The following is a 22,715-nucleotide window of genomic DNA, read 5'->3' as shown; positions in this document are numbered from 1 at the left end:
GCCGAGTCATTCCTAATTTTTTGCCTTACAACAGCCAGCCCCTTTGCAACATTCCTGTTTCTAGGTGTTCTCTAGGCATTGCAGGTTGTATGCCGTTCGGATCCTCTGTAATAGGAAAACTCGATATTGGATAAGATTCAGCCTTTTCTGCTTTGTGGCTCTCTTGCTTTCTTTTTTACTTTTAATCCCTAAGAATTCCCGAGGCCTAGCACCTAAGCCTCAAATTTGCCTCACTGATGCCTTTTTGCAGCTGCCCCTCCTGAGATTCAGAATGTAACTTCAGATACCTTTAAAGGCAAAGCTGGCCTTTCATTTGGGGTTCTGCTTTATTTACGACAGTTCAGCAAAATCCAGTCAGAGGTCTTTGCTCTCTCTTTCTCCCCACCTCCCACCAATGCCCTTCTCAGTCACTAGTGTTTATTGAGCTTATATTTTATAGCCAGTGTTCTTCTAGATGCCATGGGGGTCCAGCAGTAAAAGATTTGATTTTATATCTGGGAGCACTTGTAGTCACCTTAGAGGAACATAGAGGTATATAATATCTCGTTGGTTTCAATATTCTAAATGACATTAAGTGAAATGTTGCTATCTGTCTCAAAGAGAGAATTGATTAAAAAGATTCAGAAACACCAGGGCAGAATAAATAGTACTTTTTTCTAGGAAAAAGTACGTACTTGCTGAAAAATACTAACGCAGCTGGGGGGGAAGATGCTGAGGATGAGGGGAGATGGTAAGTTTCATCCAATTCTGGATGCTTCTTTGAAGGCACTGTTTTCTCTTTCTCTCTGATCCTCGGGGTGCCTGGCCCAGTGCGTGGCTTGTGAGAAGGTGACCTCTGACCTCTGGCCTCTAACACATGCTGGCAGAGGCAGGGGTGCCCCACGGCCCCTATTGTGTCTCCTCCCGGAACTCCCTTCAGCGTGAGAAGCCTGCATCTCCCACTCCTCCTGTGTCCACCGTGGAAAATGAACCCTGCCTTCCAAAAAGACCAGCATCTTAGGAACTTTCCGCCTTTATCTCTGCTTCCCAGTCACACCGTGTAACAGCACCTGCTTTCCCGGCTGAGTTTTCCCACAGCTGTGTTTAGGCTGTTGCCTGGCCCGGGGTGACCGTTGTGAAGAAGATAAATGTCTTCTAAGTCCCGGTGTCGGTCGGCACCCTGCTCCCGCACCCGCCACAACAGGGGCGTCAGCATTCCAGGCCCATGTCGGGAGTCACTTCCGGTGTAGGTGTAGTTGCAGGGGGCCTTTGCCCTCCTCAGAATCAGAACCAAGTCCGCAGTGGTGAGCTCTTTACCTCCCACCTACGGGAACTGAGTTCTGGACACAGGCAGAAGAATCTCAGAATTCTGCCCTGCTTCCTTTTCAGTGTGGTCGTAGAGTCCTCGCCACTGTGAAGAACATTTGGAAGTCTGGTTGTGATGAAGGGAGAAAAATGGCAATATTTTAACTTGTAAAACTGCCGTACATCTTCCTATCACTGAGTAATGGTCGGAAATACCACTCAGCTTGGCTTTGTTGGTTAAAAAAAAAACGAAACTCCATATGGTGACAAGATGATGGGAAAGGAGGATGAATGCAGAGCTTATTTATAGCTTATAAATCCTAGTGGTCTTGAAAACTAGGATATTCGTGGTAAGTGGACCTGTATGTCTGTATTTAAGCTAGAGGGTTTTTTGTCTTTGTTTTTGATAGAACAGAAAGTTCCTCCAAGAAAAAAAAAAGGCATGTGATTCCACTAGTAGCCAGCAGGTGGCAATATTAGGCAGTACTGGTTTTTCCCTTTCCCATTGCCTGGCTGACAGATTGGCTTGTTCTGAGAATAAACCAAAAGCAGACCCAGATACTAAAACCATGCAGAATCTTATTATTTGTGACTGACACTATTAGCAGTGTGCTCAGAACCATGTTTAACCCACTTAGGGGCAGCTGCCAAGCCCTACTGAAACTACCCAACACTCACTCCCTTCTGTTGTTTGACACTGCTTTCCTCTTGCAGCCTGAAATTGGTAGGAGACAAAGAATGACCCTGGAGTTGCCTATCTCTGAGACTTTCAAACCAAATTACAGCGATCCTGAGCAACATATTTTCTTTCTTGCAATTATTTCCCGCTGAATTAGTCTCATTTCACATACACCTCTTTTTCCCCTTCATTGCACTCACTCTTCCTTGCAAGAAAAAGGAGCAAAATAAAACCCCAGGCCTTAGACATTGGATCCGTTCTTTGATTTAGAGATAAACCTCACTTAAATGTAATATTTAGACATAACATGGGAGAAATCAGTCCTGCTGAGTAGAAAGTAGCCTCGAGAGGGACTCCTGATTGAGCAGATAAATCAATTATCTTGTTAATTGAATCTTTGAAGTCATTTAAGTTGATCCTTTTAGACCATACTTACAAAGGAATGATAGTATGTGCGTGTGTTTTGTGGGTTATTTATTCTAGACTTATGTCTTGGGGCTCGTGACAACTAAAATGGAGGAAGATATTCCAAATCGGACCTTGTTTAGCACAAGAGCCGTCGGCAGTTTTTCTATGATTTCCTTGATCTTTGGGAAAAATACCCAAACTTCTTGAGGGTTTAAAAAAAAAACATACATTTTTATGTACTTTTTTAAAACTAGCATGTGAAAAGATTAAGCTAGTTGGAAAGGTTGAGGGTTTAAAGAAATTAGGTAGTTAATTCTACAGTAAATATATCTTTATTGAGTTCATTTATTGTGTTTGATCTGGTAGTAAAAGAACCACCCAGATGGTCCTTTAATGTTCCTCTCAGTACTAAGATTTGGTGAAACATCTTTTCAAGAGGAGTAGGTGGTGGAGGAAAAAATAAATGTGCTATTTTGGCTTCTAGGGAGGGGAGGGGGAAGCACTTATTTTTAGAATATGCTCTAGTTACACCCAGTTTTAGAAGAAATGGAAGAGCGTATTTTCATGTCAGTGAGACCTTGCGGGTGGGGGGTGAAGTCTGCGGAAACACATCTCTCAAATTCTTGTCACAGTGATCCCAGCGAGCACACATTGTAATTACCGTGGGTGCGTGTGTGTAAGCGCACACACACGTGTATTACCACACAAAGAGGGAAGGTGATGAACGCCTGAACACGTTAGCAGAGTTTCTTGGATAAAAAAATAGCTAGACTTCTGTGGAAGTGTTGCCAAATTTAGCATTCCTTATGCCGGGGGAACCACGGAGGGAAGGTAGTTGAAACGTAGGACCAGATGAAAGAAAGGAGGAAATCAATTAGAAAAACACTGCCTTGCGCTGTGAATGTAATAGCAAGGGGGTCACTGGGCCGGCTAACTGCCACGTTTCCCCCCAAATTAAAGGCAAATGGGGGCTCTGCTGAAGCAGGAAATCTTAGTGTCCGACACTCTGGCTTGATTTTTTTTTTTTTAAAGAATTAAATAATTTTATAATCAGATTTTCTTGTGATGTAAACTGTGATAAATAAGGCACCAACGATGCAGAAGAAGCTTGAGTGTGGGCGGAATCATTTACAGAGATGGTCCTTTCTCATGGACTCTGTGTCCCTTTCGGAGCACACCCAGTGGTGTCAGTCTGTTGAGCGCCATTCACATTCCAGGCCGTATACAGCACGCAAGCCGTGGGGTGTTTAAGGGACTTTTCATCAAATTTGTCTTTCCTAAAAATTAATTAATAGACCTAATTACCTCCCCCCACAAAAAAATGTTTTTTAATTTAAAAAAAAATTTTTTAAATTTTTGATTCAGACTTTAGGTGTTCAAACAAAGATGGGTTCTGGATGTGAAAGAATAATTTCTGGAGCTGGAACAGTTCTTTCCAGTGTATTAAAAACAGTAGTGCTGGGTGCAGACTTTGTAGACCAGTTTCTATATTAATTTGATGAAATACGTATCTATCATAATATAAACTTTCTATTGTTTATTTAAATGCAAAAATTTTTGAATAAATCTACCCACAAAACCCTTTGTGATTAGGGCTCTTGGTTCGGTTTTGATGCATTGTTTGAAGGTTAAACAGACGGAACTTCTGGAACTTCCGATGTCTAGATGTTTTCTTTCTCCTCTTTCACTTCCTTGTGACAGTCTTTCCCTCCTGACATCCATGCCCCTAGCCCCCGCCGCCCCCAGCCTCCCGCCATCCCTGCTTGGGTTCTGATAACCATTCATTTGTTCTTGTCAGTTGACGGCATTTGATCGGAAGCCTGGGTTCCTGCTTCATTATTGCCTCAGCGTTTATTCGTCTTGTAAGCTTTCATTTGTGAATTGTGGGACACATGTCTCATGTTAAGGCAGAGGTGAAGTGCCAGGGAGATCACTGAAACGTAACAAACATTTATTAAACTACCCTCACCTGACCCAGGATAGGTGTTGAGGGTCTAGCAGTGAGCGAGAGAGGTCTCTGCTCTCACCCATGGGGTCCAGGCCATGGGAAGGGTCTCGATGGTCTGCCCCTCCCCTCCCCCACATCATCTAATTTAATCCTCATCTCAGTCCTTTAAGCTAATTTATATAGAGTTTGTAAATAACTTTTAAAAACTCAGTGTGGTCTTTGAAGGTGGCCCTCACACGTGACCCGTCTGCAGCTCTGACACTGCCGTCCCCTCTGTCCCTTATTGGAATTTTTCTTCACTTGTTTCTAAGCCACCACATCCCACAGCACATGCTCTTACCCCTCTCCTGGGTCCTCTGCCTTCCCCTTCTCCCAGCTCATTCCCACTATCGTCCTTTCTCCCAGGTCTTTGCACTTTTTCTCTACTTACTTTTTGATCAGTATCCTGTGCTTAATCTGTATCCTCAGCTCAGGCTTTTCTCCTGTTCCCAGTTGCTCACTGGCAATTTACCTAACCTCTTATTACCACCTCTGGCCTCTGGAGCTGTTGCCGGTAGATAAAGAATTAATGATCATCTCCCCTTCCCATCAGGAGGCTGGCAGAAGCAGCTGAGTTCTAATTAGGTGGTTTCTCAGAATCACAAAGCTGCCCCGGCCCTCAGTCAGCCAGGGCATGAGCTCCTCCTCCTCTGTACCCAGCCCTCCTTCTCCCTCCCTCGGCCCCAACAGCAGGTGTCATTGGGGATGTTTGGCATTATTTTAGCGAGCATTCAGTCTATGTTCCTAACTCAATTCCCATATTTCTGAGGTCTCGGAACCCTGGCCTCGGTCACTGGCACAGAATCTCACAAGGACATCTGTCTTGAGGACGATGCACGTCTGTCAGTAGAAGTGTGGGTCTCGTTTTAGTTTTCTTGGGGAGACCTCATTAGGTGGCAGGTAATAAGTACTAGGCTTTAGAGGAGGAGAACTAGATTGGAACCCAGACTCCAGCCCCGTCATTATGGGCACCTTCCCCACTTCTCTGCATCTGAACAGTGAGGTTAATAAAACAGTTGTGAGGATGAGGTGTGATTCTGCATGTAAAGTGCCTCGCGCACTGCCTGACATAGAGGAAGTGCTCACTGAACGTTGGCTGTCACTGTGCACGTGTTTCACTCTTACGAGTTAGTCCTTTGGGAAAAGGAAGTCAGGTCAGAGTTCTGAAGCTTCTGTCTTTGATCGGGAAGACAGGGGGTGGAGTCCTGCCTGCGTGGAATTGAGGACACTGTCCTTCAAGTCACCTCTCTTATCCAGCTGTAAAGGAAATCATTAACTGGAGCCTTGGGGATTAAAAACACTGATCAGGTCCAACCGCTTGGTGTTATCAGCCTCTCCTTTCTGTTTTGCACATGGCAGCTCAGGCCATCCATACAAAGACTAAATTTTCCATAAGCCATGGTATCTATTGAATAAATTGGTTTTATTCTCATTTTTATCTGATTAAATCTGTCTGCCTTCCCTTGTTTCCTGTCTCTGGTCCGCAGATGGTCTAGTCGGTGACACTTTTGTGCCAGTGTCTTCCCCAGAAATGGGCATCAGGCAGGGTAAGGGCCAGTACCAAGGATTTTCCTGTCTGTTCTTTGAAGCACAGACTCTTAGAGCCGTGCTGAGGAAGTCTTTGATGCGAGTCCCTGTACAATCCAGCACTGTCTTTGTTTTCCTCTCCAGGACCTACAAATAGAACGAGAGAGGAGTTCATATAATATATCTGGTGGCTGCACAGCGCTCATTGTGGTTTGCCTCCTGGGGAAGCTGTACGTGGCAAACGCTGGAGATAGCAGGTAAGCAGATCCGCCCGAGGTTCTTCCTAACATTTGATGCCTTCCTGTACTTTGTATCTTTTTAGGGAAGTTAAATGATTAGAAATAAGATAGTTCTGCTTGGGATTAGATATTGAGGAAGATAAGCCTTCTAAATCTCATTAAAAATGCCTTTAAGAAGCCTCCTCAGTCAAAAGGTACAGATCGCCTTCTGCTTAGCTGTCCGCAGTGGCGTTCACGGGTACACCCGGGATTTACCTGCACCAGTGGTACCCAGACGTTCTTTGACTTCAGAACCTGGTGTTTTTTTCAGTGAAAGCTCAGCAGGGGCTAAGTATATGCAAGAGACAAGGAAGGAGGAAAGGGATCTGAATGAAGTGGGTATTTGGGGGGAACCAGGGAGGGCTCCCCGGCTGGGGCTGGTTTTGCGTCCCCTCCGGGAAGCCTGGGCGGTGCCCCTTTTATGCACATGCGCCTGCGTTCTCCTCGCTTCCCGGTTCAGCTGAAAGGAACTTTGGCCACGAGATTATGGTTAATCCTTACTGTATCCAGCATTAACAGGCGTAAGATAAATACGTGTTTTAATTGTCTTTTAAATAACCGATGAGTCCTCACTTTAGGTGTGGGGAATTTTTAAATTACAGACTTTGTGAAAAGTGTTCTGATAGGTGTTACCGACTTCTCTGTCCCTTTAGTAACGAAATATGTTGGCTTTATAGCAGGGCTTTTTGCTAAAGGCCGACTCTTTATTCTGACAGCAAAGTACTGGCCTCTAATCGTGATGTCCTCAGAGGACGAGTGATTTCTCTACGTGGTCTTGGGTTGCTGCCATTCCTCCATCTCCTTCTGGGTCACATGCCTCTTCTCAGCACCCCTGCTTGGTCTGACCCTCCTTGAGGTGGGGCCCCACCCCCTTTTCTGTCTCTGTCAGGTTGTAGCTGCCTTGCCTGGAAGGCCACCTCCCTCGGGCAGTCGAGGAATTCCAGTTACAGAGCAACAGAGTGTGAGGAAGCTTCCAGATACCCTGGCTAAGCATCCTCTCCCAGTTTTCCCACTAAAGGTTCCCAAGACCAAAGGAAAGTGACCTGCCAAGGCAGCAGTGTTTATGGAGTTTGAAGATTGATGTTTTTTTGAAGGCCTGTTTATTTTTAATGTTTATGTGGATTTCCATTTTGCTGTATAAGATACCTCAGTTTCAATATAAAATATTTCCAGGTAAATGGAAGTGAGTATAAGATGCTGTGTTTAGTATCTCAGGGCTTCGTTCCTAGTGGTCGTGGCAGGAGACAGACTCCCCCTCATATGGATCAACTGAATGAAAGAGGGAAGGGGAACCAGCTAGGAGTACTGAGACCCAGGAAGGCTTTACCATCCTCGGCCGCAGGGTCCAGGGAGGACATGCTACAGCAGAGCCCAGGAGAGTGGGCCACTGATGAGGGCCCCTGGGCAGGGAGAGAAGGGGAGGATGTACCCTGACTTCTGCCTGTTCTGTGCCCCTTTCTCTTGCCAGGGCTTCCTATTGGAAGCCAGATGACAGGTAACCCAGGGAATGCAGGGTCATAGATGTCGGTCAGCCAGGGCACAGACACAGGCCAAGACCACATCTCTAGGGTGGGGGCAAGCAGAGAGTCACCATCACATCTGCTCCTCTTCCATTCCTGCAGTAGGGTTGGAGCACCTTAAAAAAAGGAATCCTCAAATGATACAAATGAGCTTATTTACAGTATAGAAACAGACTCACAGACATAGCAAGCAAACTTACGGGTACCAAAGGAGAAAGGTGGGGAGGGATAAATTAGGAGTTTGGGATTGGCAGGTACAAACTACTGTGTATAAAACAGATAATCAACAAAGCCCTACTGTATATCATAGGGAACTATATTCAATATCTTGTAATAACCTATAATGAGAAAAATTATGAAAAAGAGTATGTATGTGTAACTGAATCACTTTGCTATACACCAGAAACTAACACAGCATTGCAAATCAACTATATTTCAATTAATATATATATATATATATGTATATATATATGTATATATATATAGGAATTCTTGCCTCCAGGGGCCTTGTAAGACACACACTGAGGAGCCGGCCTCTGGGCCCTTGTTCCGTTCTAGGTCTTGAGCTTGCTGGAGACAGATGAACAGCCCCGGAGATGATCCGTTTCTGTTCTGAGCAGGGCTGAATTGATGACTCAGCATTTGCACTTATACTCACTTTGGTCTTGATGTCTAGTTCCGAGTTTTTCGAGATGAGTTTGCTTCTCTGACTCTTCCAGTGACTAAGACTGAACGCTTTGTTCCCTGGGGCCAGGCCCACCCCTCGTCCCAGGGAGGTGCCTTTCACCCAGTGACCCCGGGACTCAGAAGGTAACCCAGCTTCCAGGCCCAGAATCTCTTTTTGTTGGATTATGCTTTGCAGAGAAGCAGCTCCTCCCCGCCGCCCTGTCCTCATTTTTGAAGTTTCCTTCAAAGCCCCGAGCTCCTTAACAGAGCCCCCTACCCAGGCAGTCAGGGCTTCAGGCTTGTTTTCCAGAAGCTCCTGTCCCCTGTCCAGGACCAGCCAGTCCCAACTGTTCATCTTCTGGACTTTTGCCCCACTTCCTTTTTAAGGTGCCAATTTCTAGCCTAGATCTCAATTTCCGCAGCTATAACAATGGTGATATTGGACTAAATATTAATTTCTTAAGTTTCTGGCATTCTAAAGATTGTCACTAGGAGGATTGACACTTTTGAAAAGTAAAGCAGTCCTTTAAAGGTTAGTCTTTTGGTAATTTTATCTTTCTTAGAGTCACTTTTTAAAATTTTCGAATAACTGAAGTCCCGATGTTTCTGAGTCCATAAAAGTGTGATGTTTTACATGTTATTCCCAGTAAACCCAAAAGCTTAACTGGTAATTTATGTTTATTAAAACTGTGAAGCACCCCCTCCTCCATTACCTACGAGAAAATAGCACCTCTAAAAACCTGATCAGCTTAATTATATTTATAGTATTCTGGCCCCAGTATCCAGATAGGAATTTGGGTTTTGTGGCTGAAAGGTTGGGTTTGCTGTTCACATAGGGTCCTCTGTCATATAGAAGCCTGAAAACAATATGAGTTGGTGTTTGTATGCACTGTCCAAAGGTGACTTACGGGACACTTACGCACTAGGGTATTTTCAGCTCTTGTGTGAGCAGTAGATATTTGATACCATCTTCTGTAGGGTCATTGCCTAGTTTATGTGCCAATAACATAATAGAGGTGTCTGAGTTTACAAATATACTCAGTTACTCCCAAGAAACAACTTCATGGACTTCGATCAGACCTATATAAATGTAGGTCCATTATCACTTCTGGACAAGTAGTCATTAATCTGAGGGCTCAATTTAAACAAATGATCCTTGCCAACAGAAGATTCTGGCAACAGGGCCCTGATTAAGTGCTAATTTTTCTTCTTTATTACGAGATACTGGCTGGCTGTATGTTTGCTTTAAATCTTGAGAATTTTGAGAGGGAAGCGAACCTTTGTCATAAGCGCACGGCCTGCCCCCTAATTATTCACACTCAGGAAAAGAGACACTTTGCGCTGGCTTGGTTTGGAAACTCCTGGTGGTCAGGAACTGTTTCCTGAGCTGCTTAGTGAGCTGTGAATCATCTGATTTACCATCAGGCGCATGTGTGCTGGGGGTTGTGTTCAGGAGAAGCTGCCTGGTGCTGGATATGGCTTACCGGTTTCTGAGTCAGCGACCACCCTTGGTGTAGGATGGTCCACAGTGATGCCAGGTGGTGCAGCCCGGGACAGACGTGCCCTTCCCTCCACAGCCGAGGTAGCCAGCCACGGGGGCATGGGCACTAACGACTTGATGCACGCCAGTTGCTCAGTGTTTTCAAAAGCAGCCATCTCAACACCTAGGGGATCGTGAGGCACTAGGAAAGAAGCAGATGGTGGGCGGATTTCCACTTCAAGCAAAAATGAACTGGTGGCATGCAGATGCCATGCAAAGCAATATGCAAACTATCACCCATTGTATTTGAGTCATCCGCTCTGCTCAGCAGGGCTCTGATCCTTCGGTTTAAGAAGATGCTTCAACTCCATTTTGGAAGATTATTTCCCTTTATTTCTAGAGTGCTAGGCACTGAGGAGGCCAAGCTGTTACCACTTATTTCAAACAATGTCTAAAGATTTGGCAACTGAGACTAGATAAACCCATTCAGAGTAAAGAGAACTGTTTAGGATTTGTTAAGTTCATGATTCCACGCTTGCCAGATTTAAGTAACAGCAGGAATAAGACAGCTAATAAGTGCGAGGCACATGTTAAATACTGTAACAGGGAATCATACTTAGTTCTGTCAGCAGTTCAGTGAGAAGTAGGCATTGTAGCAGCACAGTGAAGGGCAGGGTCCCACAGCCACTGCAGGGCTGGGCTGCCATCCCACCCAAGACTGGAAATCCGAGCCCCACGTTCTCAGTCACAGTGCCGTCCCCTGGGATGTCCCACCCAGGCTAAGACTCGCAGGGTGTTTTTGTTTTTCACATTTTAACATCTCTAAAATCACTAGTTTCTAATTGACATTTTCTTTCCTATTTGGATGTAAAATGCTGACACATCTTACAATCAATGGCATCTTTAATTTCACCTAAAACGGGTTTTGGGGTGCAGCTGAATGGATGGGTGCACTTAGAAGCCATTTTGAATGCATTGCTGTCATGAAGCATAGTAGCTTTGGGGGGCCCGGTTCACTCATTTATGATCTAGGGGGTGCTGCTTCCTCAAACGCAGGGCCGCCACCCCCTTCCCAAGGTCCCAAGGTTCTCTGCGGACATTTGAAATTTTGTGTTTTCATGTTGATGATAAAGTAACAGTGTTTTCTGGGTGATAACTGCCCCCCCCCATTTTGTTGTGGGTACAGTTTCTCTGTCAGCAAGGATCTTGCAGACTTTTTCAAGATGAGTCATAGGCTCTGAGGAGTATGAGGTCATTTTTGTGATCTTGAAGGTCCTCCTTGGAAAAGATTGAGAAGGTTGAATGTGTCCACGAAGCAGCTGTGTTAACAGGTGGCCCAGGAATCATCCTAAAAACAAAGCCAGTATGTCTAGCCAAGATGATTTCCTTTCTTATCTCTTTCCTTCATTTTTAATTTTGCAGAATTAGCTTCATTTATGTTGAAGTTTTCCATGTGCATTCAGAAGTGAATTCCTCTGGCAAGTCGAAATTTTCTTGAGTACAGGAGTTAGGTATAAAAACAACTTAGATCTCTTGATTTTAAAACCAGTGACACATCTGCCATATCTTCTCTCTCAGGCTTCTCCCCTTTGCTAGGAATAAGGTGCTGAAACTATGTTACTGCCTCCAACCCAAGGGAATGCAAAGAACTATTCATTTCTGAACTGTCTTTCCTTTTGATGTTCATGGACGCCAGTGGCCAGTACAGAACCTTCCTGAAACTGCTTGTTGCTAGAAAGTGGTTCATCTGCCCACATCTGCCAGGGAGCTCTTGCTTTGATAGTAGCCTTCCTCTGAGTTCAGAAATAGATTTGATCTCCTTCCATCAACTTCATTAAGTTCACCACAGCTCTCATTTTCTTTGACAAATGTCTAAAAAATAGGAAAACACAGTTAACCACCATTGTCTACTATGAAAGATGAATTGTTTGGACCTTTTTTTCTGCATCACCCCCCCCCCTTACATAACCCCTTAGCTATCCCTGTAACCTATAGAAGGGATTAGCAGAAAGAAAATGCAACTATCAGATGATCATAAATACGTATCTGCAAAGGCATGGAGACCACGTGATGGCTCAAATCAGTCTTTGCTCTCCCTGTCAAACCGCTCACTGTCTACGCAGAGGGCACCGGAGGCCCTTCTCTCGCTGGAGTTCCTCCTTGTCTCTTCCCTTGGGATTTTTTGCCACCTTCCCCTGGTCACCCTTTGCGCTAAGTCAGTGGTTCTCAAAGTGTCGTCCCTAAACCAGCAGCAGTGGCAACTGTCAAGAAAAGGAAATTCTATGGCTCCACCCCTGACCTACTAAACAGAACCCCGGGGGTGGGGCCCAGCGCTCTGTGTTAGTTAGCATAAGCCCTACAGGTGATTCAGCCTTGTGGAAGAACTACTCTTTAAAGTCTACCACTGGGCATCTGAGGGAGTGGGGAAGGAGCCTGTGTGTCCTCAGGGTATAAAAATTACAGCTCTTCCCGGCCTGAGGCTAAAGCATCAAACTTGGAACACTGTCAGCATCTAGCTGCCTCGGCTGCAGCCCCGTACCGCATGCCGGGGGCGCTTCTGTGGCAGTGTTTCACCCCTGATGCTCTGCAGTGTGGCTGCCTGAGGTGGGGGGGCCCCGCCTGCTCCTCTGTCGGTGGATTCCTTCTTGCCAGAATGATATTCTGGGATACAGGTCCTTTTCTTCGAGAAGTGGAAGTTGGGGTAAGGATTTCTTGCATGATATAGCTCATCTCAGACTCCTGCTGACTACGGGGTGGCTCTGAAACCCACTCCATCCCACCCTACACTGGGCTAGGATTCCCTTACCTGAAATAGATCAGACATGCCCCCCAGAAGTGTGGACTTCTGGTCTCTTTTCATTGGGCCTTTGGCTGTGGTTCCCCGTCCCAACCAGGGATGCGCTTAACAACTTCACTGTGCTCCTAGGGGCTGGGAAGTCTCGTGGAGTTTGTAGAGGTGGAGCATTTGCAGCTACAAACGTTGGCATGAGATGACTGTGGTTAGGACAGTGGCCTTATCTATCCCTGGCTGCCAAGAAGGGAAACAGTGGGGCAGTGACAGGAAGGAACTTCCTGGTGGCCAACCTAAGGCTTTATCTTTGGGCCACTCTAACCTCCACCATGATTTCCAAGAAATAATCATCTAATTTGCTGATGATGTGAAACCAACATGAAATAAGATTCAGAAAGACCTCTCATGCCTGGGAAGGTGGGCCAGACCTAACTAGGTGAAGTTCAACAGTAGTCAAGGTAGAGTGTAATTAATACCTGTTGAACAGGGTCGGGTGGGAAACTAGCACAGTCGGGGAACAAAGCTTATCAGTGGTTTCAGCTTATCCATGGTTAAAACACATTTAAAAATGTATTTAAGCGGACAGTGAATTCAACCTGGTCAGTAGTGTGATGTAAACACCAGAACCTAATGTAACCATAGGCTGTAGCCTTTGAAGAATAAGGCAGATGACAGCTAGGGATTGGGGTTGCCTTACTTGGCGCTGAGCACGGGTTCTAGTTACCAGGGCTTTACATGAATAACCTTACTCATCCTCACACCAACCCTTTTGGGGGAAGTGTTACTATTAATGTCATTTTGCACATGAAATCCCTTTCTAGGTGACACAATCCAACCAGGGCATGAAAGAACAGGAACCTTCCAAAGAGGAATCCAAGTGGTGAAGGAGTTTGGAACCACGTTTGAGGGATGAGGAAAATTTAATGAACCGGAGTTTTTTCAGCCATGTGAAAGGGCAACTTGTGTGGCTATAAAAAAGGTCTTTAGGTGTTTGTCAGATGTTGGGGAGAGCGGTAAGGCTTGCTCTCCGTGAGTCTGGGACCGAGGTGACAGCCACTGGAGGACGGGGTGGTGGTTAACAGCGGGGACTCAGACCGCCTGGGGTGGACCTGGCTCTGCCACTTCTAGTTATATTTGACCTTGAGCTGGTCTCATGTTCTCCATGCCTCCATTTTGTAATCTGTAACTGGAGGTGGGGGTTAGATGCGCAGATGAGTGGGAAGCTCTCAGCACAGGATGGGGCCACAGGAGCTGCTCATTCATAGTGAGCTGCTGGCTTTGTCATGGTAATCGGCAGGAGCTCAGTGAGAGCTGACCAGAGATGCAGTGGCTGCCCCAGAAGACGGTGCGTTCTCTCTTAAGGAAGGTATTTGTGCATCGCTGTGTAACCTAGCAAGAATATTGGACTAAGTAATTTGATTTTTCACGGTCTGCATTAAGCACTAGGTTTCTATGACTTTAGGAGGATCTAAAAAATACTGTGACTGTTTTCATTTTTCCTTCTTTTTTGTAACAGTTTAATCTCACACTTTGTGGAAGGAAGGGGGCAAATGTTTGCTGTTATATGATGTTCTGTCAGATAGCTTGAGTGTGGAAACAATAGACCCCGAAATTCACTAGCCTAGAGAAGCAGTGGCTTTGTCTCCTCTTGGTGTCGGAGACCTGGGATGAAGGAGGCTCTGTCATCTTGAAGTCTTGGCTCCAAGGTTCCTGGGGGCATCTCCCCCGCAGGAGCATGGAGGGACCACTCAAGGAAGGTTAGAAGGGGTGCACATCACATCTGCATGCTTTCCATTGGCTAGAATTCAAGTCCATGGCCGACCTGAGGAGCAGGTCTGCTGGGAAATGTAGCAGCGTATAAGTTATGTCTTCAGGCGCAAGGGAATTTATTTTGAGCAACATCTGGCAGTTCCAGCCACCATTGGGCATTGAGAAGGGAACTCATGTTAGGTTCCATAAGTGATGGTGTCTGTATTCCTTGTTACATTTTTTTCCCCATGGAGCTGATGACATACAACTTCGGTGCCATTATCTTCAGAGCCCAAACACCAGTGACCTCTTCTGTTACTTTAATTTTATCACCGTCAGATTTAGAAGAGATGCTGTAAGTTCAGCTTAAATTATCAGACAGTGAAGAAATAGCTGTCTCTCTGTGATCCCCTTTCATCTTGGAGAAGAACATATTTGAATAATGGAGAAGCCTGCAAGTGAACAGTATAAAATATTTGTCTTTAGAAAGTTCATCACAGAACACAATCCTCATTTCGTGCTAAAAAAGAAAGATGATATCACCCAGGTAGGACATGATGGTACTGATGTTTTAATACCTTCTGTTCTTTGAGATTACTTTTACATTGTCGCAGTTATGCTGTCGAGGTTTTTAAGTGACATACCAGTTCAGTTGAGTAGCTGAGCCTCTTTTCTGCTCTCAGACTGCAGCTCTTTGGTGTGGGTCTTATTTGAGCACATTTCCTTTCCTTGATGTCACCCTTAATAGAGTCGAAATAATGACTATGATGGATCCATAATAAATATGTCTCAATCCATCTTCAGTTATTTATGCTTAACTTGTACAATTCCTCGTGCATGTAGTATACAGTCAGAGCCCCGAAGTAAAGATATGGTAAAAGTGAAGGGAAATGCCACGGGAGGAGCAGGCTGCAACAAATATTTGGGTGCCTGCATGCGCCAGGCCACGAGCTGGGGAAACGAGGTGAATGGGGCAGGCAAGGTCCTCAGGGCGCTTACGGTTGCGGGTGGAGGACAGGTGGTCAAGCCTCCGTGTGCAGCGCAGTGTGAAGGGCAAGAGCAGGTGTTCCCGGGGCTGCCCCCGCCCCCCCCCCCCCCCCCCCCCGCTTTAAGGAGTGGAGGCTGCCTTGGTTGAACGGGGGGCGCTCCGGCATACATGGGGTTGTGCTATTTGACTTCGAGGATGACTGTGACATGACGGTCCACCGCGTCCACAATTATATGGTTGTCAGATGGTTAGTTGGCTCCAGGGAGTGAACTGGACAAGGTGGGCAGTTAATCTTCAGCTTTGCCCTGGCTTGTGTGAGCAGGTGAACAAACTCCTCAGGGTGAGAGGTGGTTTAGCCGTTCGTGCCAAGAAGGGAGGAAGGGAAGTGTCAGCGCCTGGAAATGAGCTGGTGTCCTGGCAATATTGCGTGGTGAAGGGGGATGAGCCTGTGATGCGGGGGTTGGCAGGAGCAAGACTTCACCCCAACAGATAACATCTCTGTTCTCCCATCATGGAAGGGGCCGGTTCCCACTCTTCCAGACCCCATGCAGGTCAGAGATACTGAGTGTGGGGCACGTGGACAGAGTATGGCAGGTGGTGATTCTTTAATTCACCAAATCTGTATTGCACCCCAGCCTCACTGTCCTTGGCATAAGCCAAACCCCCTGCCCTCACGAAGCTTACAGACCAGTCGGCCACACAGGTAAAAAGCAAGGCGAGTGAGGGAAATGCTGAGGACCGCAGATGATGATGATGGCTACAGAGAAAAACAGGACAAGGGAGGGGCTCAGTGGTCCCAGGCGGGCTTGCAGTTTCAGATGGAACCAAATAAAGCATCGCTGGGGAGGCGGCCTTTGAGTAAAGGTTTGAAGGAAGTGTAAGGCACCAGCCGGAAAGACACCTAGGGGAATGCATATGGCAGACAAAACAGCAAAGACCTTGGCCAGGAACATGCCGTTTAGAGTTGAGGACTGGAGAGAAATGGACAGAGCAAGGGGACGGGTAGGAGAGAGGCCGGGGGGGGGGTCGGGGCCCTCCCAGTAGCAGCTGGTGCTGCTGCCACGATGGCCATGGCCACGGGGTCTTTGCACAGGTGCCCTTCTCACTGAACTCTTCAAATACCTGAGCCATCTCCCCAGCTCTAGCTTTAAAGCCTCCATTCCATCATGCACATGAAGCCCTAAGCGATTCTGTAAATTCATAAACAGCTGGAGCTACACAAGCCCCTTAAAGACCATCTTCCAGAGCGGTCTACACAGCTTTTAAAAAGAAAAAGCAATGGAACCATTGCTTGCATGTTTTCTGATAGACTCTTACACAGGTTCCCAATACATGGAAACAGGTCAATGTGGGGGCCGTTCCGACGGACACCTGGAACCAGGCTGAGTGCTCACACGAGCTCCCCTTCCCAGGGTGGTGCTGGGGGCTGCTCTGTGGGGCCCGAAAACCACCTGAACTAGGCCTGAAGGTTGATGACCTGGACCAAAGATGCCAGACTTGCTTGCACATGTGAATCACCTGGGGGATTCCCCCCCCCCCTTTTAATTTGCTTTTTTTTTTAACAGTTTATTATGAAAATTTCAAAACATACAGAAAAGTTGAGAGACTCACAGTGCGCTCCTATATACCTGCTACTTAAAGTCTGCAGTTACTGTCATAACATTTTGCTTGCATATCTGTACATCTGCCTGTCTCTCTGTTGATTCAATGCGGACATCTGTGTACCCACTTGGGGGATTTTTTTTTAATTAAATATTTTCAGGCCTCTATTCTCAGGCTTACTAAATCAGGATCATTGATGGTGGGGCTGGAGTCTTTATTTCAAAAGGACTCCCGTTGATTCTGGTGTAACCATGATGGAAACCACTGGTCTAGTCTAAATCTTTGTTTCTGATACGGAAAGTGAGGCCCAGAGAAACTGCCTTTCTCACGTTCCCACGGGTAGCTGGTGGCAGGGATAGAATTAGAACCCAGGTTCTTTGGGGTCCTGCCTCCTCCCTTCCAAGATTTTGCTGTCTCTGCTCAGCAACTTAAGCCCTTTCTAAAATCAAATAATATTCTCACCCTACTGTAGCAGTTTGCTGAGCCACTGTGATCTGGGGAGTCGTGAGGAATGCTTCGTTTTCTGATTGGTTGAAATTTTCAAGCGTCCTTGAGATGAAAGAGTGTTAAGTGTGGAGCCCTGAAGCACAGGATGAAGGTCTCCAGAGTGCAGGTGTCTGATGTCACCCTGGGTTTCCTCAGTGAGACAGCAGGAGAAAGAGGGCTGGACTGGGAGCCCAAAGACACGGCGAGAAATCCAGCCCGGTCCCACGCTGAAACAGCTGAAAATTCACGTCCCTCTCTCAGCCTCACTTACCTGCTTTGAAAACAAGCAGAGTTAAAAAGACCTTGTTAGCTGATCACAAAGATGTCTTCCAGCTCTGAAACTGAGTGGCCGTGAAATGAGCATCCAGCCAGATGACCTGGCCAGTCCGCTCCCTGCACTCCTGAGGCCCTGGTCGATGTTCTTCCCCTGTCTTCCTGGCCTAGATGTCAGAAGACAGATGAGACGCCTCAAAGCAGCTTTCGCGTTGCCACCTCTGCCAGCCCTGATGGGGCCCCCAGAACCACCCTGCAGGGCTTTCCCAGGGTCCCGGGCTCCTAGTGGCTTCCAGACTGCCCTGTGCTGACCTCCACTTCCTTCAGGCCCCGGGGGCCCTGATTTGCTGGTTCCAGCACTGTGTCTGACACCCAGATACTGACTGAGCATTTTCCAAAGCTTAGCGTGTCTGACTGAACCAGCAGCTCCCAGGTTGGCGGAAGCATGCAGGTCTGGGTGGTGGGCACAGCCCTTCCCTTAGTATTGCCTCGTGCCCTCCACACGAGCAGCAGGCTCTCCTCTGCCCTTTGGTTGTGATTACTGCCCTCCCGGGGTGCCACCCACTCCTGCTTGACCGCTACCACCACCATTACCGTTGTAATTAACATTACTACCGTTCTCGCCACGGTTACTGTTACCACCTCTAGGAGTCCTGCTGTGACCAGTACCACCCGTGTTACTACTAGTACAATGTAACCACCAGGAGCGCCGCCACCATTAACACTGCCACCGCTAAGACTAGTCCTACCACCCCCACACCACCACCACTGCTGGTAGCGCTGCGCCTCCCACCGCCGCCGCTGTCGCTGCCCACCCATCTCTCAGCCCGTGGAGTTTCCGGTCTCCACCCTCTACGCTCCCCACCGGTCCAGGTTCCCTTTGACTCCTCCCTCTGGTCCCCACCCCCCACCAAGGGAAGCAGTTTTCTTGAATCCTGCCTTAGGGAGTTCCCTGCCTCGCTTCCCCTTCCTCCTGAGGGAGCGGGAGGTTTTCTTCTTGGTCACAACTCGGTGTGGTTTGGATTCAGGCTCTGATTCAGGCCAGCTCTGCGCCTCCAACAGGTGGCGCTGCTGTTGGACTCAGCTATTGTGTGAATTGTGTGAATTTATGTGGGTTATGGAAAAAAAAAAGATAATGTGAAATTTAAAGTTAGGTATAAATCTAAAATAAGATTTCCAGGGCGTGGCTAAGGCAGACCCGTACCTAAAGGGCACGTGTGGGACTCTGGGCAGAGGAAGATTCAGGACACAGAGTGGCGTGGCGTTCAACGTGTGCTCTGGGAACTCCCGCGGGCCTGAGTTGGGATTGTTACAGCTGCGCAGCTTACCCCCTGACTTTGGGCAAAGTACAGGATCCCGCTCAGATGAAGTTTGCTCGTCTATGTGATTAAAATAATAACAGCCTCCCTTGTGGAACCATTAGATTGCTTGAGCAAGTGCCTGTAAGGCATTCATCTCCTGTGCCTGGTATTAAAATAGAAAAGCCGGAAACGCTAGATGTTGGTGAAGATGGCAGGGTTCAGAGCCAGGCAGCCTGGGTTTGAATTCAAGCTCTGTCACTTACTGTGTGACCTTGAGCAAGTTCCTTAACCATCCTGTGTGTGAGTTACCTCATCTGTAAAATAGGGGTCATAACAATCTCTCAGAGAGTCCTGTGAAGATTAAATTAATTAATTCAATAAAAAAAATTTGCATGTCCACTGTTTTCCAGGCACTATTCCAGGAACTAGGGACTTAGTTACTGATAGAGCCTCTTGGAGCTTGCATTTTAGTTGTGGGTGGAGCTGGGGGAGACTGATAATCAATAAAGTAACAAAATGTTGGAAGTGTTTAGACAAGTGCCTGTCTGCCAAATGGAAAGCATTTAATGAATGTTAGTTATTAGTATTGATTTTCAATATATTATTATTGCAATTACTACTGATACTACAAATAGAGTTTGCCACTTTAATATAGCTTCATTTATATTTTTTAAAAAGATGCAAGGTAAGATACATTTTGCATTGCATTATAGATGACTTGAATGTGAAAGGGCTGTGTTAACTTTTGGGCTGCTGTACAAGTGTGTGTTATGGACTTTTTGGATAGCATCCCTGAGCTGTTTTAGGATCCCAGTGTGGAGTACAACTTAGCCAACCCTGCCGCCAGGTATCAGCTCTGGACTCCAGAATTCTGTTCTTACCAGATTAGATCTGGACAGCAGTTCGAGTCAGCGTCCTCTCTGAGACACCGTGCAGTGTGGGCTGAGGGCCTGTATAGTTTACAGTTATACTTTAGGTACTTTGGGGGCGCACTAGACAGCCTCTGATATCCTTTCCAGCTCTCAAGTTTGGGGATTTTTTTTTTACCCTAGTGTTTTGGGCAAGCAGTGGTTGTCTCTAAGTAACGCAGAAAAAGTCCTTTTTCAGCAAAGCCCTTGAAAAAGCCTCCAAGCTCTCAGGCATTTGACAAACACACACTTTTTTTACTTGTTAGACTTAGCTGTAAAGTCAAGGTCATGCTTCCCAGGGAGCTCAGCAGCAGAGAAGCCCTCACGTGCCCTCAACCACCCTGCTAGACCCCAAGCCTGCCAGACTCTCTGCCCCTGGCTGTGCTTGGTGCCCAGCACTTGGCCCCTTGCTTTTCTCTTCCAGGCAATAAAGAGGCTTTTGAGGTTGCAGAGGAGGAACTCATTCCCTGCTGTGGGCCACTGGGCCTGCCTGCAAAAACTGGATTCATGCAATTAATTTTCACACTGATTCAGCTCTCTGCCTGCTCACTGCCCCTCCCACTCCCCCATTTTGGGTCTCTTCTGTGTCATAGTTTGTGTATTGTTTTTTTCCCTCCTGTCTTGTTCTTTGTGAATTGGAGCTGGCAGGTCATAGCCATAATTGCCACCAGTATTTCAAGGGCATATGTTCCCTCTTCCAAACGGGCTGCTCTGGTTCTCAGTGTTAATAGGTCATCTGAAAAATGGCGAGACTGTGTTATGCTTTTTTGCAAACCCTTCATTTAGATAAAATCTTGTAACAAAGGCCCAGTATATAAAACAGATAAGAACATTTGTGGTAGAACACGCTGTATGGCAATTAATAGCACAGATTCTGGAGACAGCCTAGCTGGGTTCTGGGCCTGGCTCTACCATAGTGCTGTGTGACCTTGAAAGAAGTTCTCAGCCTCTGTGCCTTTGTTCCCTTAACAGTGAAATGAGGATAATAAAAGAAGATTGGTAGAAGAATAATAAGTGTAAAATGCTAAGTATAGTTCCTAGCACCTAGGTAAGTGTTTGTTTTTATCAGTATAATAATAATGATAGTTACTGTTGTTCCCATCATCATTATCCCCCATAAACAGTCCCTTCAGGTTTTCCGTGGGGTTGTTAAAAATGGTCTTACAGTACTGTGCTTTCAACACTGTACTTTTCATGTGGTGCTTTTGCCTATAGAAGGCGTTGAATAAATGTCAAATAAAATGGACCCAGCAAACCAGTCTTCATGCTGTGTTCCAGAAGGGATGTTTAATTATTTAGCTTATGAGCAACCTCTCAGGCAGGCTGACTTTGTTCAGGCCACAAGACTGGCTGTGTTGGTGACTGGGCAGTGACGCCCTCTCGCGGCTCTGTTTGAAGACTGAGTGCCATCTCGTGGAATGCTGCACCTGGCTTCCTGTACGTGTCACGGCCATTGTGACTTGTTGCTTGGAAGGCTGCAGTGTCTTCCACATAGGAACACCCACATGGTGCGGGTTACCCGTAGAGCCTTTGTGGGTGACAGTGCCACACCAGGAAGAGCTAAATGCTGCCCTTCTGCAGGGCCACTGTGCTTTCTGTAGCAGATACGTAATTACACCACGACAAAGCATTGATTACTACTCAACTACATTTCCAGCAGGCAGGCTTCTGGTTGACCTAACATTTCTGTAAGAACTCTCAGGCTTACCGCCCTGGGGAGGCCTGGCGGCAGCACAGTTGTACACGCGTGTGTGTAGTATGGGTGGGTGAAGATGCACGATGCATTCTGCAAATAAGTATGTCCAGGGTTCGGCCTCCAAGAAATCAGACAACGGGCTTAAAAAGCCAGACAAACGCCAGCTGTCTTCTCTTTCATCACTTGGTATCTCACAGGAGTCTACACCTTGCCGCATTTAGCTTCAGGGGTATACCGACTTCCTCCACCAGTGTTCCTGGACCCACGTCCTCCCAAAACAGACTCTACCCATCCTCTCCGCGCTCCCTGTCCTCATCAGTCCCTTCCTGCTGGCTGCTTCCCCTCTGCCTGCAGACATGCTCACAGCTTCCTCGTCTTCCACAGAGTCTTCAGAGGAAGCAAGGCCCCGCCCACCTCTTGATTTCAGAATTTTGGCCCCCAGAGCTGTAAGAGAGTAGATTTCTGTTGTTTTAGGCCACCAAGTAGGAGGTAATCTCCGCCATCCTAGAAACACACACCACCCTCTCCTCCCCGTTCTGCCGACCGGAGGTTGACAGACCAGGGTGGCCTGAGAAGTGTGTGCCGAAGCAGGCTGGACGCCGGCAGCCTGGTTCCCCAGGTCGCCCCTGCCCGCCTGGCGCCCCGCGCCCCACACCCCGCACCCCGCACGGTAGGCTGGGTTTCATAGGTGAAATTAACACACGGTGTGCTAAGCCGCTGAGACGTGGAGGGTTTATCTGTTACAGCAGCTAGTATCCCTTGACGGAAACCCCCACTTACAGAAGGTATGACCTTTCCTTCCCGGAAACAATCCCTCTGATGCTTCCAGGATTTCACCACCTCACTTCCTCTCTTCTTTCATCGCTGATGGGTCCTCTCCACACCTGCCCCTAAGTGTAGCCCACCCGCAGGGTTTCCTCTCCTGCCAGCTTCTCCGCATCCCACTCCTGAGTCCTCTCATGCCCCTTCGCCTCCCATGTACCCCCGATGCTGCCCAAGTACGTCCGCCCAAACCAGCCTCTCTCCCCTACCTTGGGCCCTGCGGCCACCTGCCTCTGGTCATCTCAGTGTGCCCCCTTCTCTGCAGTGTTG

At 47.1% G+C, this 22,715-nt stretch overlaps 1 protein-coding gene across 1 annotated transcript in view; it reads left to right on the top strand.

The window, feature by feature from the left end:
• Window positions 1-22,715, top strand: part of PPM1H (protein phosphatase, Mg2+/Mn2+ dependent 1H) — a 227,645-nt gene that overhangs the window by 110,294 nt on the left and 94,636 nt on the right. The window contains exon 4 of the mRNA XM_074374657.1: window positions 6,030-6,142. Within this exon, the coding sequence (XP_074230758.1) occupies window positions 6,030-6,142 (113 nt within the window). The remainder of the gene's footprint in view (window positions 1-6,029; window positions 6,143-22,715) is intronic.

Source organism: Camelus bactrianus, chromosome 12 (genome assembly GCF_048773025.1).
Source record: "Camelus bactrianus isolate YW-2024 breed Bactrian camel chromosome 12, ASM4877302v1, whole genome shotgun sequence".
NCBI lineage: Eukaryota > Metazoa > Chordata > Mammalia > Artiodactyla > Camelidae > Camelus > Camelus bactrianus.
This window is presented reverse-complemented; position numbering and strand designations above follow the sequence as displayed.